The 27,025-nt window shown below is 42.5% G+C and overlaps 1 protein-coding gene across 1 annotated transcript in view; it reads right to left on the bottom strand.

Moving 5' to 3' along the window:
• The window catches only part of KIAA1549 (KIAA1549 ortholog), a 105,002-nt gene that overhangs the window by 40,476 nt on the left and 37,501 nt on the right, over nucleotides 1-27,025 (bottom strand). Inside the window, exons 2-10 of the mRNA XM_019749890.3 lie at nucleotides 21,532-24,294; nucleotides 18,165-18,253; nucleotides 16,734-16,911; nucleotides 15,638-15,768; nucleotides 13,523-13,706; nucleotides 12,238-12,297; nucleotides 10,780-10,928; nucleotides 6,292-6,469; nucleotides 2,963-3,147 (exon numbers count right to left, since the gene is read on the bottom strand). Coding sequence (XP_019605449.3) covers nucleotides 2,963-3,147; nucleotides 6,292-6,469; nucleotides 10,780-10,928; nucleotides 12,238-12,297; nucleotides 13,523-13,706; nucleotides 15,638-15,768; nucleotides 16,734-16,911; nucleotides 18,165-18,253; nucleotides 21,532-24,294 — 3,917 coding nt within the window. The remainder of the gene's footprint in view (nucleotides 1-2,962; nucleotides 3,148-6,291; nucleotides 6,470-10,779; nucleotides 10,929-12,237; nucleotides 12,298-13,522; nucleotides 13,707-15,637; nucleotides 15,769-16,733; nucleotides 16,912-18,164; nucleotides 18,254-21,531; nucleotides 24,295-27,025) is intronic.

Genomic DNA, 27,025 nt, shown 5'->3' with positions numbered 1-27,025 from the left:
GAGGCAGCCCACCACGTACAGTGGGGCGGCTGCCCTCCTCCAAGCTCCTGCAGCATCCCAGACAGACGTGCAGTGATTGCATGTCAGCCTTTGGATGGCTTGTCCCTCTCCCGTACTGTACTAAAGCCCTCGAAGGCAGGATTGCATGGCTATCTGTGCCGGTAACCCAGCCTGGCCCTGCTTGGCTCAGAGCAAGCCCTCCGTGTTTGGTGAATGAATGGGCAGTGTCTCAGGCAGCTCCATCTGGCTGCCCGCAGTGCCAGCCGGCCAGGAACTATGGTCCTGAGCCAACAACGGGGTGTGGACTGTCCCCGACAGAGAACAAGTTTCCATGGGACCAGCCAATGCCATTCATATCTTTAAATAGAACCTCAACAGGGCGAGGCGGATCCAAGCTGGAGTTGTTTTTGGAGCAGTGACAAGTGATGACTTTGGGCTACAGATTAAAGAGAATGCAGATAAAAAGAAGACATGGGTTAGCGTTTTTTTTTTGTTTTTTTTTAATCATTAGAAATAAAAAAAAGGACCTTGTCTCAAAAGATGACAGAATGGCCTCCCTCTTTATCACATTTCAAAACTAATCTACTCCCAGACAATCTGAAGAAGTTTCCTTCTCGTTACAATGGGAAAGGGGTGTGGATTTTTGGTCAGCAGATTTATTGTTTCCAGATGTTTGTAGCTCTCGGATTTGCTAAAAGATTTGGAGAGTGGTGGCGAAGCAGCATCAGGGGGCGGGGTGAGCAGAAAGGAGAAACAGAAAACAGAAAGGCACATAAGGGAAAAAGAACTATAGTCAGCCGGTAAGACAGCCTCTTTTCCAATTGTCCCAAGGACTAGGCTAGCAGGACTTCGCTACCGCCAAGTAATCTTAGAAGAAATGCTTACGAAGTAGAGATATTTGTTTTTTCAAAAAAGTGGAGATCATCATTTTCCTACTATAAACACATGAGGAGATCTACACCGTGGGTTTCAGTGCCAGCAAAACTAAGCCCATGCCTCTGAAACAGGGGAAGTCTTACTCTCCTACCAGAAGTCACTTCATCTCTCAGGGAAGACCTTTCCTGTACATATGTGATTTAAAAAAAAAAAAAAAAAAAATGTACGAGCAACTCCAAAGGCTGGAAATTCCATTTGGAACTCTGTCCATTTGAAAGACAGCCACATCTGGGATGTGAAAATATTTCGGAAGTGAAAGTGGGAGAAGGGAGAAAGCTTGGAGAATAGCCTATTTTGAACTCAAGAGCTGCGGACCTCTGATAGCTTCTTGGAGTAACGGACAATGGATGGGCTTTCATGAGGAGTGCTTATGCTGGAACTAGGAAATATAAGAGACCTAAATACATAACCATCTCTACTGGCTAAATCTGCGACTATATTCTTGCACCGGAACAAAAACACTTCCAAATCTATTGCTGATCTCATTACAATAAATTCTCACTATGAATCATTTAGTATGTCAAGTACTTTTTTTTCAGGTTTTCTCCCCCTGTCATTCATTAATCTAACAAAACAACCTTGGCAGACTATGCAAATAATAAATGAAGAGAGGTAATAACTCTAAACTTAATGTATAAAATGCTTCCAATACACCGGAACACCATAAGCTTGCAATTTAATCAAGACTTTGCATTTCTTAGTTAATGCATAAGAAAAAGGATAGTCTTCATTTACTCTTACAGAAGTAAAATCAATTTTAAAAACACTTTTTTTTTCCATTTAGCATGTTGAGGTTTGTAATGGGCAGAATTTCTTATACCCAAACAAAATAAAATTCAAAGCTGAATCAGGTAATTCTTTATTTCTTGTTCTTTTGCCTCTTGCTTTTTTCTTATGAAACTTTGGAGTCAAGTGAGTTCTCCAGATTTGTGAGACCCCTGGAGGGCACATATTAGTAAATATGGTAGGACGACCACTTTCCATTCCCTTAGTAATGGCTGATTTGCATGCTATGCTAAATGCCAGCAGCTAAGTGAGTCCTTCCCCAGTACTTGGCATGTTTTTGCTCACCCCAGTGAACTAGAACTAGATATGGACCAAGAGTCAATGTCCTTGGTCTGAAACATGTATGTGACAATGAAATATTGCAGAAACTATTGAAATATATGTGTGAGAAGAGAATTGCTCTTACTAGTATGAAAACTAAATTGAATGCTTTAGAAAGACATGGAAAAGGAGCTGCTAAAAAGAAAACTGCTGTCAAATTAGGTGTGGGTGAGTTAACTCTAAAAGACTGTAGAGTAGGGTAGGTTGGGAGGAATATTTTAAAAATCTAGAGAACTATGCACTCAGGTTGCTTGGCTCTTCTCCAAAGAAACCCAAACTGGAAACTGCAGCTGATGCATTATGGGTATTGTTTATTACAAGAAAGACATACAGAGAATCCCTCTCAGTAGACCAACAATCCAAATGAAAAACTTCAGGTATAGTGAAAGAGAGGCAACTAAATACCTACTTAGTAACTTAAGTTAAAATGTGAATGGCATGTATTACCATTTTATAATGATTAAATGGTCTCGATCAAGGTGGATAAGTGGACTTGCAACATGATAAATGGTAGAAAATACAGGAGCTGTCCAGTGAGGTTTTATATGAAAGAAATAGATGCAGATCTGAGAAAACCTCCTTTGGCTCCTGTTCTCTGAAGATATCCAGAGTTAAAATAGATCAGAATTCATACCCAAAATAGATGTGATCTCCTAATTGATCGTCTCAAAAATAAAATCACAGAAGAACTCAGAGCTCAGAGCATTGCTAAGCTGTTATAGAGGTTCACCTTCCTCGCATATCCTGCATACAACAGAAGAACTGGGGCGTCAGTAACAGGAAGGCACATGGACACCACCATTACAACCACAAGATTTCCCTAACAGCCCTCTGCTCCGTCTTTCAGAATCAAGGGCCTGAGCTTCCCCGGCCCTGCTTGCAAGATGCCTATGCAAAGGTGGGTGGGTTTGCCCCTTACCTTCTGCCGCTGCTGAATGTTGGCCACGGTGTCGGGCTGAAAGTCCAACTTGTCCGTGCGGCAGAGTTTCCAGTAGAGGATGACGACAATCACCATCACCACCAGCACGGGAATGACCACGCCGACGATGACCCACAGGTTGCTGCTCTGGGACTCCGGCGATGGCCGCTTCACCCTGTCCACAGCTGCAGACAAGGAAGAAAGGTCTCTGATTCATCCTCTGCAGTCCTTTCATGAACAGCCCTTCTGGGCAGTGAACGGGCCTTCTGTGAGAAGTCTCGAAAGTCCCTGTCGTTTCAGCTCAAGACAGCTGGTTAGAGGCCATGATCTCCTGATGACGGGAAACGTGACCAAGCAACAAACACCACACAACTAGAATCCATTAGGGATCAGTGACATACATAATGTGTCCACAAGAACATGGCTAATTCTACAGGTTAATTTTAGGTCTCCTGACTTTATTCTACTAGCTCTCCCCGAAGTCTCAGTGCAGGAATGCTTCCATACCCAAAATTAGAAATCCTCAACATAATCTGTGAGCAAACTGCCTTAATTCCCTCACCTGTGTCACTCCCTGAACCTTGAAATACGGCTTTTAATTGAAACTGCTTTACCTAAGGTACCAGTTGTCAATTTCAAAATTACATTAAATCAAACTTATTCATTTTGAAACTGCCACTCCCCACCCTCCTGCCACCCTCACCTTAGCCCCACCCTCCATCTTTCATGCCCTTGGACAATTATGCTTCAATTTCTTTCACCAGCTCCTTTCCCTAACTCTGCCTCCCAGTACTGGGCCCTCGTCCTCTTCATTCACTCACCATCTCAGAGGACACAGCTCCTCTTCAAGCTCAGGTTCCGGTCACCAGGATCTGAAACCCAGCCTGGCCCTCCTCTCTGCCCCACCTCCTGATCCGTTCGGGCCGCTCCATAACCACCTCTCCATGACAACACTAGCTCCCCCCTTGCCTAAGTTCTTTTGTTCTGGTTGTCTTTGTCTTGCAGACAATACCTTACTATTCTTTCAAAATGCATTTTATTACATAGATGTATCATGTTGACATATGACACTACTTTGCTCATTAATACAGTCACGGCTCCAAGTCTTGTCTTTTCAAATACATCTCTGTCTTCATGGGCAGGGACTACGCTTTACTCTCATTTGGTGTCCAGTAATGGTTAACACATGCTATGGGATCACAACATTTCTGCTCAAAGACACACAACAAAAAAGATTCTTGGTGCGGCTTTAAGTTTGGGTTGAGGCCCCGGAGAGAGCGAAATGGGAGGTGAGCGTAAGCACTCTAAATGTGCGTACTACGAAAGCACGAATTCCAGGGCCGAGACTAGGCAGGAAACGGAAAAGGTGACAGTGTGAGACAGTAATATTTTTAAATTTGGCCTGGATATAGGGTCTATATGTAGCTCATTTTGCATGAAAACAACTGATGATACAGGAGTGACAGAGTCACACTGAGGAGCTGGGACAACTGGATACTCTTCTTAGTTCTAACCTATAAAACCCTGTCAGTTGCACAGATGGGGCTGGCCTTGGTGTTGGCTGAGGCTTCCAATCCCAGGATTGTTACCCCTATGGTCTGTAGCATGAAACCAAGAAAGAGAGCTGCAAAGAGCAGATGGAAGGACACTTGAGAGGTGCCCATACCCTATTGCGATTTATCTTTTTTGAAAGGTGAAGTGCATAGCTGAAGCGGGGCACCTCTCCTACAACCAGAAATGTCATATGAGTGAAGTCAGGCTGAGAAAGACAAATACCATAGGATCTCACTTATACGTAGAATCTAACGAACAAAATTAACAAACAAACAAAGCAGAAACAGACTCATAGATACAGAGAACAATCTGATGGTTGCCAGAGGGAAAAGGGGTTGGGGAGCTGGGTGAAAAAGGTGAAGGGATTAAGAAATACAAATTGGTAATTACAAAATCATCACAGGAACGTAAAGCACAGCATAGAGAATACAGTCAGTAATATTGCAACAATTATGTATAGCACCAGGTGGGTACTAGACTAATCTGGGGGATCGCTGCATAAATTATATAATGTCTAACCACGGTGCTGTACACCTGAAACTAAAATATTGAACGTCAAAAATAAATAAAATGCACGAAGGTAAAAAGTCATATATGAAAAAATGTAAGTGCTTTGTTATTTTTTTCCTTACCGCTTTGAAACAGAACACACTAATATGCGAGCATATATCAAGTACATAAATGCAAACCACTAATAGTTATTTGCTTAAACTCTGCCATCATCTTATATGGAATGGAGAAAGTGTGCCCATTAGTCCTCACCCTGATTAGTTTCCAGGGAAAAGTATAGATTTCACAAAGAATCTTCTACTGCTGAGGATAATTTCGAACCTGTCATTTTTGAAAACTGCCGTTGTCTCCTACGTAGTTTCTATACAGTTTTCCCAATAGTCTCTGAGGCTGAATTCCTTCTAAACATTTACTTATCCCTCTACTCTTGGGAGCAAGGATCACCGAGCTTTTATAAGGGTTGTTCTCAGGATCATGAAGGAAAAACATCCACATAAAAATAGCAGTCTGATTCATAAATGTATATTTAGAGAAATATACTCTTCCATGCCTCTCCTTTTCTTAATTTTAAATACCTAAAATCTGTAACTTTGGGAAAAAAGAAGGCACTGAAAGTAGCCATTACTGGGTGGCAGGGGTCTAGTTTCTGCCCCAAATAATAAAGAAATATCAAAAAACCTCTTTCTAAATTGTGGAGTGGTGTAAGACTGGGTGGGGGAGAAACAGGATTGAAAAGGGTAAGATCAAGGACTTCTTTGTGTTAAAAGACCCAGAAGGAAGCCAATAAATGCAGAAGGCACCTCCCAGCTTCCTGCGTGACTCACTGTCCCCACCAACATTCAAAATATGACAGAAAGGATTTTGGAATAAATACAGAGAAAACACGTTTTTACCTAAGACAAAATGTTTTTTTAAAAGAAAAATAGTACAGGAGGTAGAGGGAAAATGTTCGATGTAACTTAAGCTACTATGGCACTACAAATACAGAATGTGAGGTAGGGGACAGCAGTGAAGGGTACAACCCCAAGTAACTGAAATAAAGAATCGTCTTGGCAAACGATTTTTAACAACTGACATCTTATGTAAGTGCCACTTAAAAATAAGGGTTTGAGACATAAATCTACTCATATATATATATATATATATATACACACACACACACACACACAAGAATGCCTTAAATTCAGAGTTCACTGTCAGACGACTGGCTTTTGACCCCAGCACAGCACAGGTGACTCCTCGGGAGCCAAGCCTCATGCACTTACGTTGGGCGACAGCGCCTTGAATTCGGTAACCCAAGATAATGGCGGCTCTCTGGATGTCTATCTTGTTAATCAGATCTGAAGACGTGACCGCACTGAGTCTTTCTCCATCTTGATCTTCCACAAAGTAGATGAGCTGCACGGGATTGTCATCTCCCTCGAGCCTTGACACATTTACCACCTGAAAGATAACAGAAACCATTAGCATTTTAGAAGCTCATGTTTCCAGATGCCCTTTCTCAGGGCATTCAATCTTGACTGTGTTACTCAGAATTTATTTCAATCCTCAAAATAAGCTCCTTAGACTGTTTCGGATTCCAGAATCCCCATGACACTTTCTTAGTGGGAAGAGAGGCAGTTAAAAGGAAAGTTCCTCTGTGTGGAATAACTAATGAGTTCACCTCACTCAAAGTCTTCTCTGAGAAAAAGGACCAAGTCCAATACACAGAGCATAGGGTTGCCAAATCCAGGAATCTAGAATTGCTACCAAGAAGCTCCAACATGTCATGGGAAGGCGCTGCTGTCCTCACAATATCAACCACAAGGGTTAGGTACATCCCGGTTCTCTGAAACTATTATTTATTCTATCTAATCCCTTCTTGAATCCATTAGCATCTTCTCCCTGTTCTGCTAGGGCAAGGTTTCTCAAACTTGGCACTACTGCCATTTTGGCCCAGGTAATACTTAGATGTTGGGGGCTGTCCGAGCATTGTAGGATGGTTAGACGTTTCCCTGCCTTCTACTCACTAAAGGCCAGTAACAATAGCCACACCAATTGTGACCCTCACCAATTGTGGCAACCAATTGTGAGACAAATAAAAATGGAAACACGATATACCAAAACTTACAGGATGCACAAAAGAAATTATGAGGAAAGCTTATAGTTATAAATGCATATACCAAGAAAAAAGAAATCTCAAATAAATAATCTAATTACACCTCAAGGAACCGGGGGGGGGGGGGGGGGAACAACTAAGCCCAAAGTTAGCAAAAAGGAGGAAATAATAAAGATTAGAGCAGAAATAAATGAAATAGAGAATAGGAAAACAATAGAAGAGATTAACAAAACTAAGAGTTGGCTGTTGGAAAAGATAAACAAAATTGATAAATCTTTAGCTAGACTAACCATGAAAAAGTGAGAGGATTCACATTAAAAATTATAAATGAATGAGAAGACATAACTGATACCACAGAAACACAAAAGGTCAACAGACATCTCTGGACAATTGAACAACAAATGAGACAACCTAGAAGAAATGGAGAAATTTCTAGAAATGCACAACCCATTAGGACTGAATCATGAAAAAATAGAAAATGTGAAGAGACCAATAAAGAGTAAGGAGATCAAATCAATAATCAAAAACTTCCCAACATATAAAAGCCCGAGGACCAGATGGTTTCACTGATGAAGTTTACCAAACATTTAAAGAAGAATTAATATCAATCTGTCTCAAAATTTTCAAAAAAAAAGAGAAACTGAAGAGGAGGGACTACTCCTTAATTCATTTTATGAGCCCAGCATTATTATCCTGACACCAAAGCCAGGTAAGCACACTGTAAGAAAAGTACATTACAGGATAGTATCTCTAATGAGCATAGATGTAAAAATTCTCAACAAAATATTAGCAAGCCAAATTCAATAGCACATTAAAAGTATCACACACCATAATCAAGTAGGATTCATCCCAGGATACAATGATGGTTCAACATAAGCAAATCAACAAATGTGGTACATCACATTAATAAATGGAAGATAAAAATTATAAGATCATCTCAATAGATACAGAAAAATCGTTGACAAAATCCAACATCCATTCATGATATAAACGCTCAACAAAGTGAGCATGGAAGGAACATACTTCAACAAAGCAAAAGCCATATATGACAAGCCCACAGCTAACATCATACTCAATAGTGAAAGGTTGAAAGCTTTTCTTCTAAGATCAGGTACAAGAAAAGGGCACCCACTCTCACCACTCCTATTCAACATAGTACTGGAAATCCCAGCCAGAGCAATCAGGCACAAAAAAGAAACAAAAGGCATCCAAATTGGAAAGAAGTAAAATTATCTCTGTTTGCAGATGATATGATCTAATACATAGAAAACCCTAAATACGCCACCAAAAAACTATTAGAACTAATAAATGAATTCAGTGAAGTTGCGGGATACAAAATCAACATACAGAAATCAGTTGTGTTTCTATAAACAACAAATTATCTGAAAAAGAAATGAAGAAAACAGTGCCATTCACAATAGCATCAAAAATAAGAAAATACTTAAATTTTACCAAGGAGTTAAAAAATCTGTACACTAAAAACTGTAACACATCGATGACCAAATAAGATACAAATAAATGGAAAGATATCCCATGTTCATAGACTAGAAAAATTGTTAAAATGTCCACACTATTCAAAGCCATCTATAAATTCAATGCAATCCCTACTAAAATTCTTATGATATTTTTTACAGAAATAGAAAAAACAATTCTAAAATTTACATGGAACCACAAAAGACCCTGCTGACAAAGGAGCCAAGAATATTTAATAGTGAAAAGATAGTGTCTTCAATGAATGGTTTTGGGAAAACTGGATGTTCACATGCAAAAGAAAAAAACTGGACCCCTATCTTGCACCACTCACAAAAATTAACTCCAAATGGAAAGACTTAAATGTAAGACCTGCAACCATAAGACTCCTATAAGAAAACATGGGAGAAAAGTTCCTTGACATTGGTCTTGGCAATGAGTTTTTAGATATGAGACCCAAAGCACAAGTAACAAGAGCAAAAATAAACCAGTGGGACTACAGCAAACTAAACAGCTTCTGCACAGAAAAAGGAACAATCAACAAAATGAAAAGGAAACACGGAACGCGAGAAAATATTTGCAAAACATATGTCTAACAAGGGGTTAATATTCAAAATATACAAGGAGCTCATACAACTCAGTAGCAAAAAAAAAAAAAAAAAAAAGATTGAAAAATGGGCAGAGGACTTGAATAGACATTTTTCCAAAGAAGATATACAAATGCCAACAGGTAGTCAACATCTTAATCATCAGAGAAATGCAAATCAAAACCTCAAAGACATATCACCTCATACCTGTTATTCATAGAATAGCTAATGTGGAGAAAAGGGAATCTTTGTCACTGTTGGTGAGAATGTAAATTGGTAAAGCCACTATGGAAAACAGTATGGAGGTTACCCCAAAAGTTAAAAGTAGAACTACCTTTTCTGGGTATATATCCAAAGGAAATGAAATCGCTATCTCAGAGCTATCTGCACCCACATGCTCATGCAGCATTATTTACAATAGCCAACACATGGAAACAACCTGACTGTTCATATCTACGGGTAAGCGGATAAAGAAGCTGTGAGCTATATATGTGTGTGTATATGAATATTATTCACCCATAAAAAAGGAAATCCTGCCATTTGCAACAACATAGATGGACAGACCTTGCGGGCATTATGCAAAGTGAAATAAATCAGAGAAAGACAAATATTGTATGATCTCACCTATATATGGAATTTAAAAAAACAAAAAACAACCAAACTCATAGAAACAAAGACTAGATTGGTAGTTGCCAGAAGCTGGGGGTGGGGGAAATGGGTAAAGGTGGTCAAAGGGTACAAACTTTCAGTTATAAGATGAGTGAGTTCTGGGATCTAATGTAAAACAGGTTGAATATAGTTAATACCGTACTATATACTTGAAAGTTGCCGAGAGAGTAGCTCTTAAAAGACCTTGAACATCTTTCCATATCACTAATTCAAACACATGATCATGGCACCATAGAAAAGACTCATGACCATTTATTTACCCACTCCCCAATCGCTGAGCATTCAAGTTGTTTCAATATTGTCTTTCCCAAATTCTGTTTGCTGAAGAGTCCTGTGCCCTGTACATAAATCCTCGTCTCCAGCTTCACGTTTGGTCACTCTAAAGGGGAGGAGATACAGGGCACGGTTTCTACACAACCCATCAGATGGCACCATTAGCCTGGGGTGGCTTGGTTAACTTTCCCAAATCCAATATTCCTACCTTAGGGGGCTTTCTTATCTAATTTAGCACCTCATTATGTCATTTTATGGTGCTTTATGACTGTTTTATGTGCATTTATTAATCTCTACTCAGACCTTGAGCTCTGTGAAGCCAGGGTTGCTGAATAAAGCTTTTATAATTCATTTTCATTCTTTGTTTTCTATTTATACAAATATATATTTATGTTGATTAATATTACTCTCAATTTTTTTTTTAATTTCTCTAGATTCTATTGCATCTGGCAAAGGAACTAGTTTAGAAACCTAACAAACACCTATTTGGCAAGGGAAATAAAGAGCAATGCTTACAGGGTAAAAGTTGGTGAAAGGGGTGTGGCATAATGACGCCAGCTCTAGGCAAACTGCCTTGTCCTCCCTCCCACCCCCCCACCCCCCACCCTGGGTGAGTTTTGCATCTCTCTAATACTCCTTTGGCCTTCTTACAGTACCTGCACCACACTGTTCCCGGCAGTGATGGTGGCCCGTCTCCACATCCGCCTTCTGGTGGAAACCTCACTGAGCAGCTGGGCCAGTTTGCGCTCCATCTCAGTTTGAAACACTTCATTCTGGAGCTGCTTCTCAACGACACCCAGGAGGACTACATTTAGAATGGAACACACACCGGCCCCAAAACAAGTTAGTGGTGGAGGAAAAAGAAGGGTGTGTGTGTAAGAGAAATTAACATAGGGTTACTATAAAATGCCGATCCCTAGAGAAGAGATATTAAAAGAGAGAAAGTGAGAGAGGAAGTCCTGCTCATGGGTCTTATCTATAGTTCCAAACTCCATGTGTTACAAAGACTGGTGGCCACAACTCCTAGGAACTCGTCAAAGCAGGAGCTTTGGAGCTAACAGTGTCTACACATTTTGTCTACGCTTATTACAAAACTTCTGGAAATGGTTTAAGTTCATACGATGGTTCCCCAAAAATAAGACCTAACCGGAAAATAAGCCCTAGCATGATTTTTCAGGATGACATCCCCTGAACCTAAGCCCTAATGCGTCCTTTGGAGCAAACCTTTATATAAAACCCTGTCTTATTTTGGGGGAAACATGGTATCTTATCTTGACTCATAAACTAACTCAAGACCAGGTGCTTGTCTTCAGACGTCTGCTGTAAATAAAATGAGCTAAATAGGCAGTTAGCACATGAGCCAGAAGTGGTTCAAATCCTCTCTGACATAGGACCACGGGCAACATTTAACTGCTATGAAAATTATGTGGGAAACAAGACCACTGTACCAAGCAAAGAGGCGGGGCGTTTGCATGGGATGTGAGCCAAGGAGGACTTGCAGAGTATGGGAACCCGTAAATGGTGACTGTCACCACTTTACGTGCTTCCTCTTCACCACCAGCCACTCACTGCGTGGCTCATATTCTGGGCATCCGGTGAGCGTGTTACTTTCTCTTACACTTTGGTGAACTACCAGGTAAGAAAGTCTTGTTCTGCAATGCTTAGCTGTAAATATCTGACCCAGGCCCACAAGACTTTCAAAAAAGCTTCTTATTTGCTCACCGAGTTACCTTATTTATCCTTGTAAAACCAAATAAATAAGACTTGTGGGAGGGAAAAAAGAGAGCGAGAGAGAAAGAGAGAGAGATCTTTGCTTCAGAACCTTGTCTTGTTCTGGGTGGCAAGGCTGTCAGTCTGTCAGTTCCTGTTAGAATACCCTGGATTTGATGTATGAATTTTAGAGAAAATCAATCCTTTTTGTGCCATAACTCAGTGGGATACATTCCCACAGCCAAATCTGAATCCCTTTCTCATTTGTTCTTTGCCAAGAATTTAAGGTACATTTTGCCCTGAATTTAGGACACAGAAACAGGAAAGGCGGGATCATTCTTAATATGCCCGTTCAGACTTCTTAGTCTTACAATTTCCAAAATACAACATTAAGTTAAACATACCTGTTCTTACCCAAGAGGACTTCAACAGCTGAGACAAGTTGAGCTGTGGGTACTGGAAGGCTATAAAGAAATGAGTTAGGAAAGGAGACAAATCTGTAAAAGACATGTTTGCAACAGTCAGAAAGGTAAGTCACAACGCACTGCCTTTCCTATACTACGTAACACTAAGTATGGATGATGAAAATGCTAGATTGGTGTGGAGGCACAGACAGTAAGCAGTTTCTGAGCACATTAGTCTCATGAAGAAAGAGGGACAAAAATACAGGGCTTGCTCAAGGGATATTGTGGGACACTGCTTCAGAGAGATCACCCACGCGTTCCCCTTGAAATGTCATTGTTCCAGAGCAATGAGTTTTCACACTGTGTTCCTCAGAGCCCTAGGATTTCCCAGCAGTGACTCAGGGTAAAGTGACCTATGTCCTGGCTTGCCTGGGACATTACCAGTGTACACCTGTGGTCCAGCATACTTATTATTTTATCCACACCTGCACTGTACAGAACTGAAACTTGCTAGATGTAAATACAAATTTTATCCCTGTCTTACTGCTGCATTTTACAAGTTATTCTTTTCCATTTAATTAACAGTACACTAAAATAAAACAAGAATCATTAGACCATTTGGCCGTTCCATTATGAAAAAGAATTGATTTTTTTTTTTTTTGGCCTAACTTAACTCTGGAATCTTACTGGGGTTTGTTTTGCTTTGTTTTGTTTTAAAATAAATGTTTTTCCCATCCCCACCCCACTTCACTTGCACTATAAATCTAATTGCTACAGGTAGGAAAAAAGGCTTTTTTATCTTTTTCATTTATTATTCTTTTTATTTTTTATTTTTAAGTTTACACATAATAAAATTCTCTTTTTGGTGTACGGTTTTATGGGTTAGGATGAATGAATAGAGTTGTGTAACCACCACCGCAATAAAGATACAGAACAATCTCACTGCCCTCCAAAAATTGCCTTCTGCTACCCTTTTGTAGTCTAGCTTTCCTCTCACCCTTCACCCCCGGCAACCACAGACCTGTTCTCTGTCCCTCTGGTTTCACCTTTGCCAGAACTGGCAACAATTTTAATAGCACGCCTTCCCTCAGAAAAGCAAAGAATACATCAGGGCCCAGTGGCTAAGGAGGGCTCTGGAGACCCACTCTGGCTTAAATATGAGAAGCTTCAATTTTATCTGATTTCTATTTTATTGCTGCCAAATACTTCATTTGCGAAAACGAGGTCCACCAACGAAAATGCTCATGGCCACTTGCCTAGCTCTTCGCAGGAGAGCAGTACTCACGTTCGGCGATCTGCAGTACCGGGTAGCCCAGGTAGAAGCTGAACTCCACCATGCTCAGGTTCCTGAGCAGCTCACTCACACGTGTCCCGTTCCAAAACCCCTGCGTGCCTCTGACCGCGAAGACGATGTTCACGGGCCCCCGCCGAGGAGCCGCTCTTGAAGACCCCACGGTGACATTCAGGATCTGGAAGGAGGAAGTCAGAGTCAGCTTCTAGAATAAATTGAAACGTGCTGCTAAAAGTTTGACTATGATTTCCCTCTCATAATTTCTCTCAATTTTTTTTAAAAAGGAGGTAACATGTTTAAAGGAAGTGTGACTGGCTTCACGACCCGGTTCCCTTTTGCAATACGTTAAATTCTCAGGTTCAGAAAATGTTTTTTACACACAAAGTGATGAACTCAGTACACATATCTATAGTCCCTCCCCTTCTCCCTCCCACCCCAAATTCCACTGAAACAACAACGAGCTGAACCAAGGGGAATAAATCCACTACAGTACTAAAAACGGAAGAAAACCAGAGATTCTGTCCAATTTCTGGAAAATGGCGAGAGGATGGAATCAAACTGATATAAACCAGAACTGAGGGAACCATGACCCCAAACATACACAGGCAGAGACTACAGTGGAGCTGACAGCTGTTCTCCCCAAGGGGTCCGGGAGAGGCTCCAAGGTAGAGATCCAAGGAATGGAGACCAAGAGCAGGCTGCCATAACGAACTGAAGACTGTATGTCAGTTGCCTCCCTCCTCTTTCCTTTCTATCTGCCGCACCCAGGCCAACACAAAGGTGCGAGCAGCAGCCATGTCTCCATCCAGAAGAGCCCAAAGGACTGCTCCCTAAGGAAAATGAGCTCCCTGCTTGAGAGGATCTACGGCGGGTTTGGTCCCTAAGAAAGGAGGTGGATAGAAACAGCATATAAGAGACAAAGAAGGAAAGAATATGAAAGAAAAAGCAGCTCTGCCAAGAAAAATGCACTGATGTGCTCCATTCCAGGGTCCAACCTCCGTATCTTGCACTGGGGGCAGGGGGCCAGTCTGCCTGTGTCTGAGCTGACCACACAGCGCCTCAAGAGAGAAGTCCACCACTGATACATTCTGCCCAGTAGCCAGGGCTCCACTGAATCTCCCATCAGGACACAGGGCTGACACAGACATGGACGGGGCAGCTAAAGGGGAAAGCCGCACGAGCTGCCAAAGTTAACCACCTGCTTCTTCATTCCTCACACCAACCAACCAAAGGTTTCCAAACACTTACAGAAAACGAATAGCATGAAAGCAAAGGACCAAGATAGATACAGAACAATGGGTGCAGAGAAAAGAGAGATAGGTAACTTAGGGAACAGAAGACAACTTTGAAAAAACTCTAATGTCCTCAGAGACTTTCAAGGTGATACTATATCCTCATGCTGGGTAATCCTGCATCATGTCAGAGGAGGCTACAATAAAAAAAGGAGCAAACAACAATGAAAAAAAAAAAATGATGGCTAAAAAAAAATTCAGTAGAGGGATTGAACAACATCATAAACACAGATGAAGACTAAATCAATGACAGAGAACAAGGTGTAGAAAAATCTGTAAAAATAAGGAATTAAAAAAGAAATGGAAAATATAAGAAAAAATTAGAAATATGGAAAATACAAGAAAAAATTAGAAATATGAAAGGTGAATCCACGAGCACCAAAATCTACTATGAATTCCAAAAAAGAGAGATCAGAGAATATAAAGGAAAAAATATCAAAACAACAGCAGTGTCCATACAAAGCGTGTTTTTTGATCAGTAACTATATTCTCTGTTTTTAGAGTGAACCACTGCCTTCCATAGTATTCCATAATATGAAACAATGTATTTAGGCATTGTCCCCACCAGATATACTGTAAGTTGGTAATGTTCCTTTTCAGAACATTCTTGAATTTCCTGCTTATGCTCACCTCTCCTCAGCTCACCGTATCTGAGCTCCCTGGTTATCCCGCTATGATTCCATAGAAAGAGATCAACCCTGATCCATGTGAACTGAATCCATTAGTAAGAGTCAAGTGCATCTACAATGGAACATGATGAAACCTGTTCCCCTCGAAAGGCTAAAGCATCGTGTTCTGCATTTGGTGCTATTCTCACCTGCACCGTGAGGTTGTACGTGCCCTGCTGGTGTTTTCTCACTTCAGAGAGAGCGACCATCAGGCCTTTCTCAATACGCAGGGTGAAGTTGCAGAAGCCAGTATCCACACTCTGAGGCACAAACTGAAGGACTGAAAGGACAGCAATCAGAGTCCACGAACTAGGCGTTTCTTTAGTATCAAGGAATGAGGAGCAGGGAAAAGTATCTAAACCAACCAATTCCTCCACAGCACGGGGTTAAGTTCTATGACGCCTTATTTATATGTATAGATCACAGAAATATGGAAAGCTATCTCTGCACCAAGTGACAACATGCAACGTGAAGGTGACATTATCACTTTTAAACGGGAAAACACCTAAGGTAACAATCTGCAGACCAGAAGATGCAACTGATCTGAAACATTTCAAATATATGTACATGAATTCATTAGAGATGAATTCTTAAGTATTTATGGGTGAAATGACATCATATCTCAGGTTGCTTTAAAACACACTAGCTTCCTCAAAAAAACGTACGTGGGGGATAAACGAAACAAAATTGGGAAAATTCTGATAATCTTTTAAGCTGAGCGATGGGCCACTGTGGACTTAGTATGTTCTTCTCTCTACTTTGCATATATGTTTGAAGATGTCCATAATAAAAAACTAAATATTAAGGAATTACTGTGAATTTTAGGGTGTGTGATAATGATATTGATAGATTTATATGTATTTATGTATGTATATATGTATACGTGTATATGTGTGTATCTACATGTGTGTATGTAGATATGTGTGTGCTTAATAATCCTTACCTTTTAAAGGCATAAGCTGAAATATTTATGAATGAAGTGATATGAGGCCATATCACAATAATGTGAGGAGGCGATATACGTGAGGGTGCAGATCTAACAAGACTGGCAAGGTGTTAAAAATTGTTGAAACCATATGATGGGTACATGGGGGTTCAATAAACTGTTGGAAATTTTCCATCATTATGAGCTTTTTTGAAAATTTAAATAATGAATTTTTAAAATAAACCTTCGCTAATTTTTTTCAAAACATAAAAAATGAAATCCTATTTATAAGCCAAAACAACTGTGCTCAGTGTTCTCACCCGTTTGAACTTGGAACCTGGACTCCGGGACAAGGAAGGACGGTTTCACAGCCAAGATTAAAGGAGTTTGGTCACGTACAAGTTTACTATTTATAAGTACATTTATGACTGATATTGCCGTGTAAACGAAAGGACCAGATGTTACCAGGAAAGTGAAGTCAGCAAATAGTTCATAAACCTATGATAATAAAAAAGACAAAAGACGAGAATTACCTAATTATCAAATCAAATTACCATAATTCAAATGTATAAAAAGTTGCACTGAGTAGAAAATAAAGTAAATAAGGTTAAAAAAATAGCTCGTTTTAACTGAAGGCGTAGGGCTTCACAGTCAGTCAAACTTTATTTCATTAATTACTTTTACACATTTGCTCTCCTCAAAAACAGCACAAAATTACAAGTCCAAGGACAATGAGAAAGAAGAACAGCGAACGATAAGAACTGAAATAGGGGTTATAGAGAATTCAGGTGTTTGCTCTTTTAGCTGTTTGCTCTTTTTAACCCACATAAAAAGAAACTTTTATTCTATTGAGCAGCGCTGTCCAAAAGAAATGTAACCCACATATGCAATTATAAAATTTCTAGTCGCCACATTAAAAAAAAAAAAAAAAAAAAACCATAAAAAGAAACAAGTGAAATTAATTTTAAAGACATTTTACTTAGCCCAATATATCCGACATGTCATTTCAACAAGTAATCAATACAAGAAATTACTAGTGAGGTATTTTATTTTTTATTCATTCATTCATTTAATTTTAAGGAGGGAGCAGCTCACAGTGGCCCATGTGGGGATCGAACCGGCAACCGTGGTGCTATCAGCACCATGCTCTAACCAACTGAGCTAAACAGCCATCCCAGTGAGGTATTTTACATTCCTTTTTTCACTAAGTCTCCAAAATCCAGGGTGTCTTTTGCACGTAACAGCCCATCTCAGGGCAGACGAGCCCCATTGCACGTGCTCAATAGCGTCATGTGGCTCATGGCTCCAGTCAGGATGCTGTGGGTCTACTATGTGGCTTCCGAGCTCATAGGGGAGAGGAGGTACCAGCACAGTGTCCACAGTAACATATTTGGAAACCTCCATCTCCCTAAATGTACAGAAACACGCATATGCACTCACTCTAAAATCTTAAACTCTAACCCAAGTCCTTTCACGTAAATCAAGAGAGACAAAATCATTAGGGTCATCACCCCAACTCTGGCCTTGGAGCCCCTTTGTTCCACCTCTGCAGACACATCCCTCCCATGGACAACACCTGGCCTGGGGTCAGAAAGGGCTTCCCTGATGATGTGACGATTGAGTAGCGATTCAGAGGATGAGCAGGTGATCCCAGGGGAAGGGAGAGACAAGAGGAGAGACCGTGCCACAGCCATTATCATGTGCCCTCACGCCAGGCTCCCGGGTCAGACGTCCCCGCCGCAGGGACCTACCTTGAGCTCCACCGCACGGTTGAAGTGAACCCTCAACACCTCCTTGATAGACGTGATGATGTACTCCTGCACGGCTCTTCTGGCCAGCACTGCAAAGCAAAGCCAACACCACAGGCAGTCAGTGGCACGGTGAATAATGCAGGCATTGCTCTTCCGGATGCCAGGGCAGAACCTGTGCTCTGCCAAAGCATGCCAGAGGCTCCAAAAATCGTTTTTTTTTTTAAAATAAGGCCCCAACTAGGAAAGAACAGAGGAACAGCAGTGGATCTTGACATTACCAAGTCAACCATGCCCAGCATCAAGCTAAACGTGCTAAGAAAACCCTTAACTCTTTGCCCGGGCGGCTGAGACCAGGAAGCAGAGGCTGTGGCCCAGTCAGGAGGCAGCGAGCATGGAGCTCTCGTTTTTTACGAGAATTAAGTTCCTTTGGCATCTCATAAATGCTCCAACGAAATGACATTATTTGAGGACCTGCTGTATTATTCTAACAGCCCCCAGGACCCACCACTTTAACCTCCACCTTCTCGAATTAATCAGAGTAAGATCTACAACTGCAACATGGCGATAGGACTCCAAGAGGAGTCCTTCACCTCTGAGGGGAAAAGGATAATCCACAAAGATTTTACAATCTCTCCAAATATCTACAGTTTCCGCAGAGCCAAGAGAAGTGAGAAGGGGGTCGGGCCGGCCCTGGGTGGCACATACAGCCTCACTCTGTACTGAACACATGTGGTCAGTGTCTTCCTCAGAGCCCACCAGGGATTAGCGGAGAGGGCTCTCACTTTTAGTACAGAGCTCCACAGAAAGAATCCTTTCAGAGGACAAGGAACCACCCTAACCCCCCCCCCCCCGATAATTACTAAACACAAACAAATAAACAAACAAAAACACCAAGGTCAAATCTAAATGAGGTGATACTTCTTCTGGGTCAAAATTATCACTGAGAGCAAAAGATGGCACTCGTCTCCACTTAAAAATACCACGTAACAGGGCCGGCCCGGGGGCTCAGTCGGTTAGAACTTCATGCTCCTAATTCCGAAGGCCGCCGGTTCAATTCCCACATTGGCCAGTGGGATCTCAACCACAACGGTGCCAGTTCAATTCTTCGAGTCCCGCAAGGGATGGTGGGCTCCGCCCCCTGCAACTAAGATTGAACACGGCACCTTGAGCTGAGCTGCCTCCCGGATGGCTCAGTTGGTTGGAGTGCGTCCTCTCAACCACAAGGTTGCTGGTTCGACTCCCACAAGGGATGGTGGGCTGCACCCCCTGCAACTAGCAACACCAACTGGATGTGGAGCTGAGCTGCGCCCTCCACAACTAAGACTGAAAGGACAACAACTTGACTTGGAAAAAAGTCCTGGAAGTACACACTGTTCCCCAATAAAGTCCTGTTCCCCTTCCCCAATTAAAAAAATAATACCATGTAACAGTAAGGATGCTTAGGCACAATTCTGCCCATTAACTAAAATTCTGGAAGTGTACATTTACAATGGGTGAATTTTACCCCCAAATGCTATGAAAAATATATGGATCCCTAACAAAGAACACCAAATTCATTAAATGTATGTCATATGTAAAAGTTGTCCCATGCCACATATATCTGATATTCTTAGACACTTCTAAAACGGTTTCTAATTTGTAGAAAAATTCTAGAAGACACATAACTGTAAGTATCATAAATATCACAGAATCCCAGAGATAAAGAAGCTTTCAGTAGTTCTTTTAATACGCTTCTTGTCACTGACCACTTTGTAGGTATTGTGTAACAATTTTGCAGGAAACAGGAGAAGCGTCATGTCTATGAGAACTCTCTTCTCTCTCCTCTGGACTACTGTCATCCCACAGATGAAAGTTCACCACTTTGTCCTCCCCTCATTTCCTGCATAATTACCTCCTCCCGTTACACAGTCTAATTACCAGCCAAGCTGAATGTGCCTGGGCTGTCAGATCTCCCCACCTGGGTGCACCCCCCTCCCCCACCTGGAGGGCTCTCCTCTCCATCTTCAGATGACAGCTTTTCACTCGTTCTTTGACGTGACCTCCAATCACATCCTTCCAAACCCGTCCCTGAGCATCACAAACAGTCACTCTTGGAGAACTCTGCATCAGACATTCTCATCACGGCTACCAAGAAAACATGGCTCAGCAGCTGCCCTACTAGACCCTAAGCTTGAGGGACGGAACCGTGTCATTCATCTCTATATCCTTTAAAGCCTCTAAAAGCACCTCACACATACTGAGTGCTCAATAATTACTTGTCACATGAACTAACAAATGGTATGTCACTGAGGGAGGGGGAGTTAGGAGAACAAAGTCTTCAGCTGCTCCCACCCCTCTCAGAGGATGGTAGCAGTGCCATGGTGAGCAGAGGATGCATGGCCCACCTCACTTGGCATGGAGAACAAAGACTAAGCATGTCCTCCTCCTCCTTCCTCACCCCCTGTGCCTCTCCAGTCCACTCCACAATTCCTCTACTTCCCCTGCCATCATCTTCCTGCTTCTTAATTTCTGTCCCTCATCCCCATCAAAATCAGCACACAGAGCCAGGCTGCTCATCTGTAGTACGCTGTATGTAAGTAGATATAAATAGGTCATAAGACTTCATGCACACCCTGTCATTTCTCATGAAGAGTAAGTTGGAGAGCCTGATCAAGCAGGCCAGGCACTCGACCTGTACAGACATGACAGCAAATGTGCTGCAGTTTCATGGGACGAAAGCAGCTGGGCACCTAGCTGCAAGGGAAGCGGTGGCTTGTGGGCCGCCCAGGGCAAGAGTCAAAGGTTGTGACCAAATTCAGAGGATAATCAGTCACTCCGTGCTCCCTTCCTCAGGGTCCAAGTGACATTTACAGAAGTATGTAAGAGCAAAGTGTCCCCTCCTTTCAAGCAAAAGAGCAGTAAATTAGTAAGAAATTTGCAACGGTTGCCCTTACACATTTGCCCAACTAACTGCTCGAACTAAACATGAAGGTGTTTGTTTTAACCATGTCTTCTAAGCATCCACTAGGTTATGAGTTCCAACGTCTAAGGTTTAAATCTTTTATTTGTTCTTATTGCCACTAACTACTGTGTAATATTATGTGGGCCAGGCACTGGGTTAAGTATTTCATATGCAGTCATGCATTTAAATCTTTACAATACCCACTATCATTGTTTACTAGTGGAAGAAACTGAGGCTCTGAGAGGCTAAATAACTGCCAGGTGAACTCACAGGTGACCGCCAAAGGAGTGAGGATTACTAACCCAGGACATCTGTGGGTCCCAAGCCTACATCTTTGGCATGATCCTGTACATCACACAAGTACTTCACATAGCACCTTAGAAAGATGGCGCTAACCAGCAGAGGTGACTTGAAGCCGGGCCTTACCAGTTGTGATCAAATAGGGATCAGGAACTGCGATATCACACACATATGGCGGCTTGGTGGTGACAAGCGCTGGAGTGTCAACCATGGCTTCTGGAGTAGGGGTGGTCACAGGATGAACAGATGGCAGGGGAAGAGCCATGCTGCTCTCCTGAGGGTTCTGACTCGCAGGTGTGCTGTTCAGGGTGGTGTCTTCAGTATTATCCGGGGCAGCACTGGTATTAGCTGTGCTCAGGTCAGCAGAGGTGTTCAGCGGTAAATCTGTGGGTGTGAAAGATGGACCCACAAACACTGGCTCTGTAGGTACAGGTGAGGGGATCACGTCAGAAATAAATGAGGATGCTGATGACGGGGACACGGTGGGGACCGATACTGTGGTGGTAGGCGTGACTTTGGAGAAAGAGGATAAGACAGATGTGTGACCATCCATAGCACTGATATCGTTATCATCGGAAGGGGCTGGAGTTGAAAAGGGAGGTGATTCCGTTAAAATGGGTGTTGTATGAAAAGCAGTCAAAAGTGACGTTAAGTGAGTTCCAGGAGTCCAAATGTCAAAAAGGGGATTGGAACTGGAGGGCACCAGTGTGGTGACTGCAGATTCATGGGACATGAGTGAAAACTCAAAATAGGAGGTAGTTTCAGTGAAAGCTGAGGTAAAACGAGTTTCAGAATCTGTCAGTGAAGCTGTTGATGATTCAGAGAACGTGAGGGAATCAGAGGGGAAGCTTGATGATAATGACATTTCAGAGGAACTAGGTTGAAAAGTGAATGTATTAAAAAGAAGGTCTGAACTTGGCCGGAGCTGAGAAAATTCAAGGTGTGTGGAATTTCGAACTGACGGCTGAGGTGACTGCACATTGATGGAGTCGGACAATGTAAATGTCTCAAGCAAGGTCGAAAAAGCCTGAGAAAGGAAAGTTGACAAATCACTTGACATAGGAGACGAAGAAGCAAGTACTTCTGAAGATGAAGGGTCCACGGTGCTAAATTCCAGCGGTGGAGTTGAGAAAAAGCTGGATGCAAACTCCAAAATACTTCCAGTTTCCTGCTGGGAAATACTGGCGTGTTGTCGGCCAGGGAAAAGGGAGGCCTCTCCTGAAGGATCCAAACTGTATTTAGCGGACGTAAAAGGAGCTGGGTCTCCGATACCAAGCGTTGGTGTGCTTTCCTTTGCTGTGACAGAGAAAGATGAGTCCAGGAGGACACTGGTGATGACCCAGGGAAACACAGCTGTTACGCTGGATGGCGTGACTTGAGTTTCAATGACAGAGAAGGAGCCAAAAGAAGCAGTATCGAGTGACACAGGTACGGAGAGGTGGCCGTGGGCAGGATGCACTTGTGTGGTCATGACACTCCTCGTGTCCACCTCGGCTGAAATACCAGAGCTCGTGGATGCGATTCCCACAGAGCGAGAAGAAAGTGGAACTATTGGTCTGGAGGGGAAAAGTGTATTAAATTCTTGAGGCTCTTCCTCAAATTCGGAGAAGTCGGCCACCATGCTGCTCAGCGGAGAGATGCTGCTCGTTTCCAGCAGGGTCACGGACAGGGTCTCAGCACCATCCCCCGACCCCACATCTTTCTCCACGAGGCTTGCTGACGGAACGGGCCGAGGTGACGCCAGAGTACAGGACACCCACCATGTGTATGGTCGGAAGGAAGACTCTGGGCTCCAGATCGAACTGTCGTCCACGTAACTGGGGACCACGGAATGGCCGGGCAATCCTGACGCTTCAGTGGAGCTGCTGGGAAGAAAGGGGTTATATGACACATCGGCTGATTGAGTAGAAAAGGACACAAACGCAAGAGAAGTTGAAAACAAAACTGAGTTTGTGCTGCTGCTGCTGCTGCTGCTGCTTCTGCTGCTGCTGCTGCTTCTGCTGCTGCTGCTGCTAAAAGCCAGGGCTGTCTGTGATGAACTTGCAACAGGGGATGTTCTTGGAGAGACGGTTTCTTTTAGATTCTGACTCCAAGCAGTGGTCGCATCCCAGTATCTGTCTGTACCTGTGACCAGAACATCCACTGGAGGAGCTGAGACCTCCCCCGAGGGGGGAAATGGCTGTTGAGTGATGCCATCGCCTAACCGCTGAGGCAATGAAAACCTTAAGCTAAAAAAGAGGGTTTCTACAGCCTCTGTTCCTGAAGCGACGATCTCTGGCAAAGTCCTGCTTGGTAAGTGCCCATAAGGGACAGTAGGATAAAGCACCAAAGTCCTACTAGGAACTGAAATTATGCCATCGGAACTCAGAAAAGCTGACCGAAAAGCACTGAAATGACTAAGGGATTCAGCACACGTTGTTGGTTGTTGCATTGTGTCTTGCCAGGCTGTTGTCACTTCTTCATCTTGTGAAAAAGTAACGGGTGACGAAGGAGTCAGCACGGAGTCTAACGTTTCTTTGGGCAGCCCCGGTAGGCTGACTGGGAGATACTGTATTGGAGAAATCATGCGGGAGGTGACCCATGGAGTTTCTGGCAAAAAGTTATCCATTTCATCATCATCTATGACCACCTCGTTGCTTGTCACTGACATGTCATTTGCCACAAAGATGCTGTGATCCTCTGTACTTCGGGTCCGTTTTCCTTGGTTAAAAAAGGCTGTGTGAAAAGTAGTGGCAGAGGGAGATGACAGGATGCGGAAAGAACTGCTTTGCGGGGACCCTGGAGCAGTTTCTGTTAAGGCCACGTGTGCAATGTTGTGTACGGTGCTCTGTGTCAGCGCGAGCTCCACGGAGGGTGAGGAAAGGTTGCGCTGGTCCAGAGAGAGCTCATCTGCAAAGCAAGTCAAAGCTAGGTTAGCCGCAAGGCAACGAAAGTCACACTGCTCACATTTCGGATACAAAATTTACCCTTTCAACAAGTATCCACTCACTGGGAATGTCCACCATCCATACTTAGAAGTTAAACAGCTAATCAGGAGCCAGAAATTGCTAGAATTACTGTCAGGGTAATACGTGCAAATACTCATACATTTCAACCTCACTTTTACTTATGCTCGTGTGTGTGTACACACTGGTGCTTGGTTTTTTCTCTCTGACTTTCTAACACCACCACAGAATACTGGCAACGGAGGAGGCCTTAGGAGGTTGTCTAGTCCATTTTCTCTCATTTATCACATGAAAAAGAGGGGTTTGGAGAAGGTAACTAAATCAATTACATGATCAGCCCAACAGAGATGGAGCCGGAATGTGAACATACAACCCTGCCTTGACTCCCAAGCCCATGTTCTTTTTCGTCCATAAGAGCTGGCTCTTGGGAGAAACGAACATGACACGCTGCCAGCATCGCTCATCCCCAGGTAGGAGAACTCCAGTTTCCTAGTTATGGGGTCTTCCACGGCTAGGCCTCAGGCTACCTCTAGGCTCAGCTCTCATCAGTTCCTGCTCCACTCTCACCCCTTCCCAACTACGCTCTGGCCAAATGAGCTACCTGCAGTCCCCCAAACCCAAATGCTTTCTGGCTCGGTCACTTTGTACATCCTTGATCCTCAGCCTGCGATGTCCTTCCCCAGCTCTCCACCTGGATGATGCCCACTGGTCCTGCAGACGCAGCAAGGATACCATCTCCCTCCTCAATATTCTGAAGTTGCGTGAGTGCCTCTCCCTAGGCTTCTGCTGTCTGCTCGTTACCCGGTGAGCTTTGTGAAGACAGGGACTATTGATCTGTTTCCCTTACACGAAGTAAGAGTGCAACAAACGTACGTTAAAGGAATGAGTGGTATCTGAGGACCAAGTTCTTATATGTGCCAAAAGCATCCTATCATCCTCTCAAACTTCCGTGTTCTTTATCCTTGTGACAGCAGACACTCTCCTTTAAGTGATGTAGGTGTCTCCACCTGTAATTCAGATATGCCGTGTAGAGAGGCAGGACGTGTGATGGCCCAGGCCCCTGATGAAGGCCCAGGGCATGGGGTACCATCGCTGCAGCACAGGCTGGAGACTGAGCCACTATCACAACCCGGAACAACACCCTCCTCTCCTTATCCAAATAGGATATCACAACACGAGTAAATGAAACCATATAGGGATAATCTTGGATTCACCAGTATTTTTTAAAAGTAAATTATTTCTAGGCTATTCCTGGCAATACGACACACTCGAGACCTCACAGCCTTACTACTTCATAACAATTATGCTTAATAAATGTTCAGAAATATCCTTTGACATGACTAAGCCCACAAGACAACAGGGTATTTGTGCTGAGCGTAGGAGCAAAGCAGGACTGGGGAGGTCATTGAGCACTGAAGCCACCAGATAACCTAGAGGGACACTGGAGCAGGTCAAGAACACAACCGAAGACTATCTCCCAAAAGTGGAGACCCGGGGAGGGCTGAATTAAAAAGAAAAATATCCACCCCTCAAGGACAGCAAGAAAAAGTGCCTGTCTCAACTTTGATTTTGTACAGACATTTTACCAAAATATCTCCCAAAGATTGGAATCTATACTACTTGCATGGTCCTAAAAACTAGAATCATAATTTAAAGTAGACCAAGTCTCCAATACCTACCAGAGGCTAACATGAATTATCTCCAGAATAACACACCCTCAAACCAGGCATCAAAGTGTTCCTGCAGCCAGAGTTCCAACAAATACACATGCAAAATTAAAAATTACAAAATACATACGGAAATACGGCACTATGAAAAAAAGTCAAGAGAAACCCCCGCAAAAATGTAAAACAAACACACACACACACACACACACAAATAGTATCAGATATGTAAAGACTTCAGAAATTGGAATTATGGAAATATGGAATTTAAAAACATACCTTTTTAAAGTATGTTTAAATCATTTAAAAGAATAAAGAGGGGGCTGAAAACATGAGTAAGGAGCAAGAGACTATGAAAATGGTGAGACATTTTTTAAAAAGAATGTAAAGAACACTTAGAAATGAAAAAATATAACTTTTTTTTTTTTTTTCCAAGGAGGGCGCAGCTCACAGTGGCCCATGCAGGGATCAAACCGGCAACCTTGGTGTTATTAGCACCATGCTCTAACCAACTGAGTTAACTGGCCACCCTCAATAAATAACATTTTAAAACAATATACAATACATAATAATCAATAAATAGCAATCTAAACAAAGCTGAAGAAAGATTTAGTGAACTGGGGGACAGAACTGAAAATTACTAAGAATGGAGCACAGAGAAACAGAAAGATGAGAAATATGAACAAGAAACATTAAGAGACATGGAAGATAGAATTAAATAGTCCAACATACATTTGATCAAAGTGATAGAGGGAATTGAGGAGAGACAACACTCAAAGACACAGCAAATTAATAAGAGACAAGAATCTTTCAATTCAGGAAGACCAAGAAATCCCAAGTAGGTGATTGTTTTAGACACCCATACCTACACAAATGATGACACTCTAGAACACCAAAGACAAAGAGAAATTGTAAATGCAGTCAGAGAAAAGGAATGGCAATTATATCATCAGATAACTACTTCACAGAACTAGGAGCCAAGGGACAACAAAATAAAACCTTCAAAGTACT

Source organism: Rhinolophus sinicus, chromosome 8 (genome assembly GCF_057876585.1).
Source record: "Rhinolophus sinicus isolate RSI-liver-muscle chromosome 8, RSI-T2T, whole genome shotgun sequence".
In the NCBI taxonomy this organism is placed as follows: domain Eukaryota; kingdom Metazoa; phylum Chordata; class Mammalia; order Chiroptera; family Rhinolophidae; genus Rhinolophus; species Rhinolophus sinicus.
Note: the sequence above shows the minus strand (reverse complement) of the source record. Positions and strands in the feature narration are given on the sequence as shown.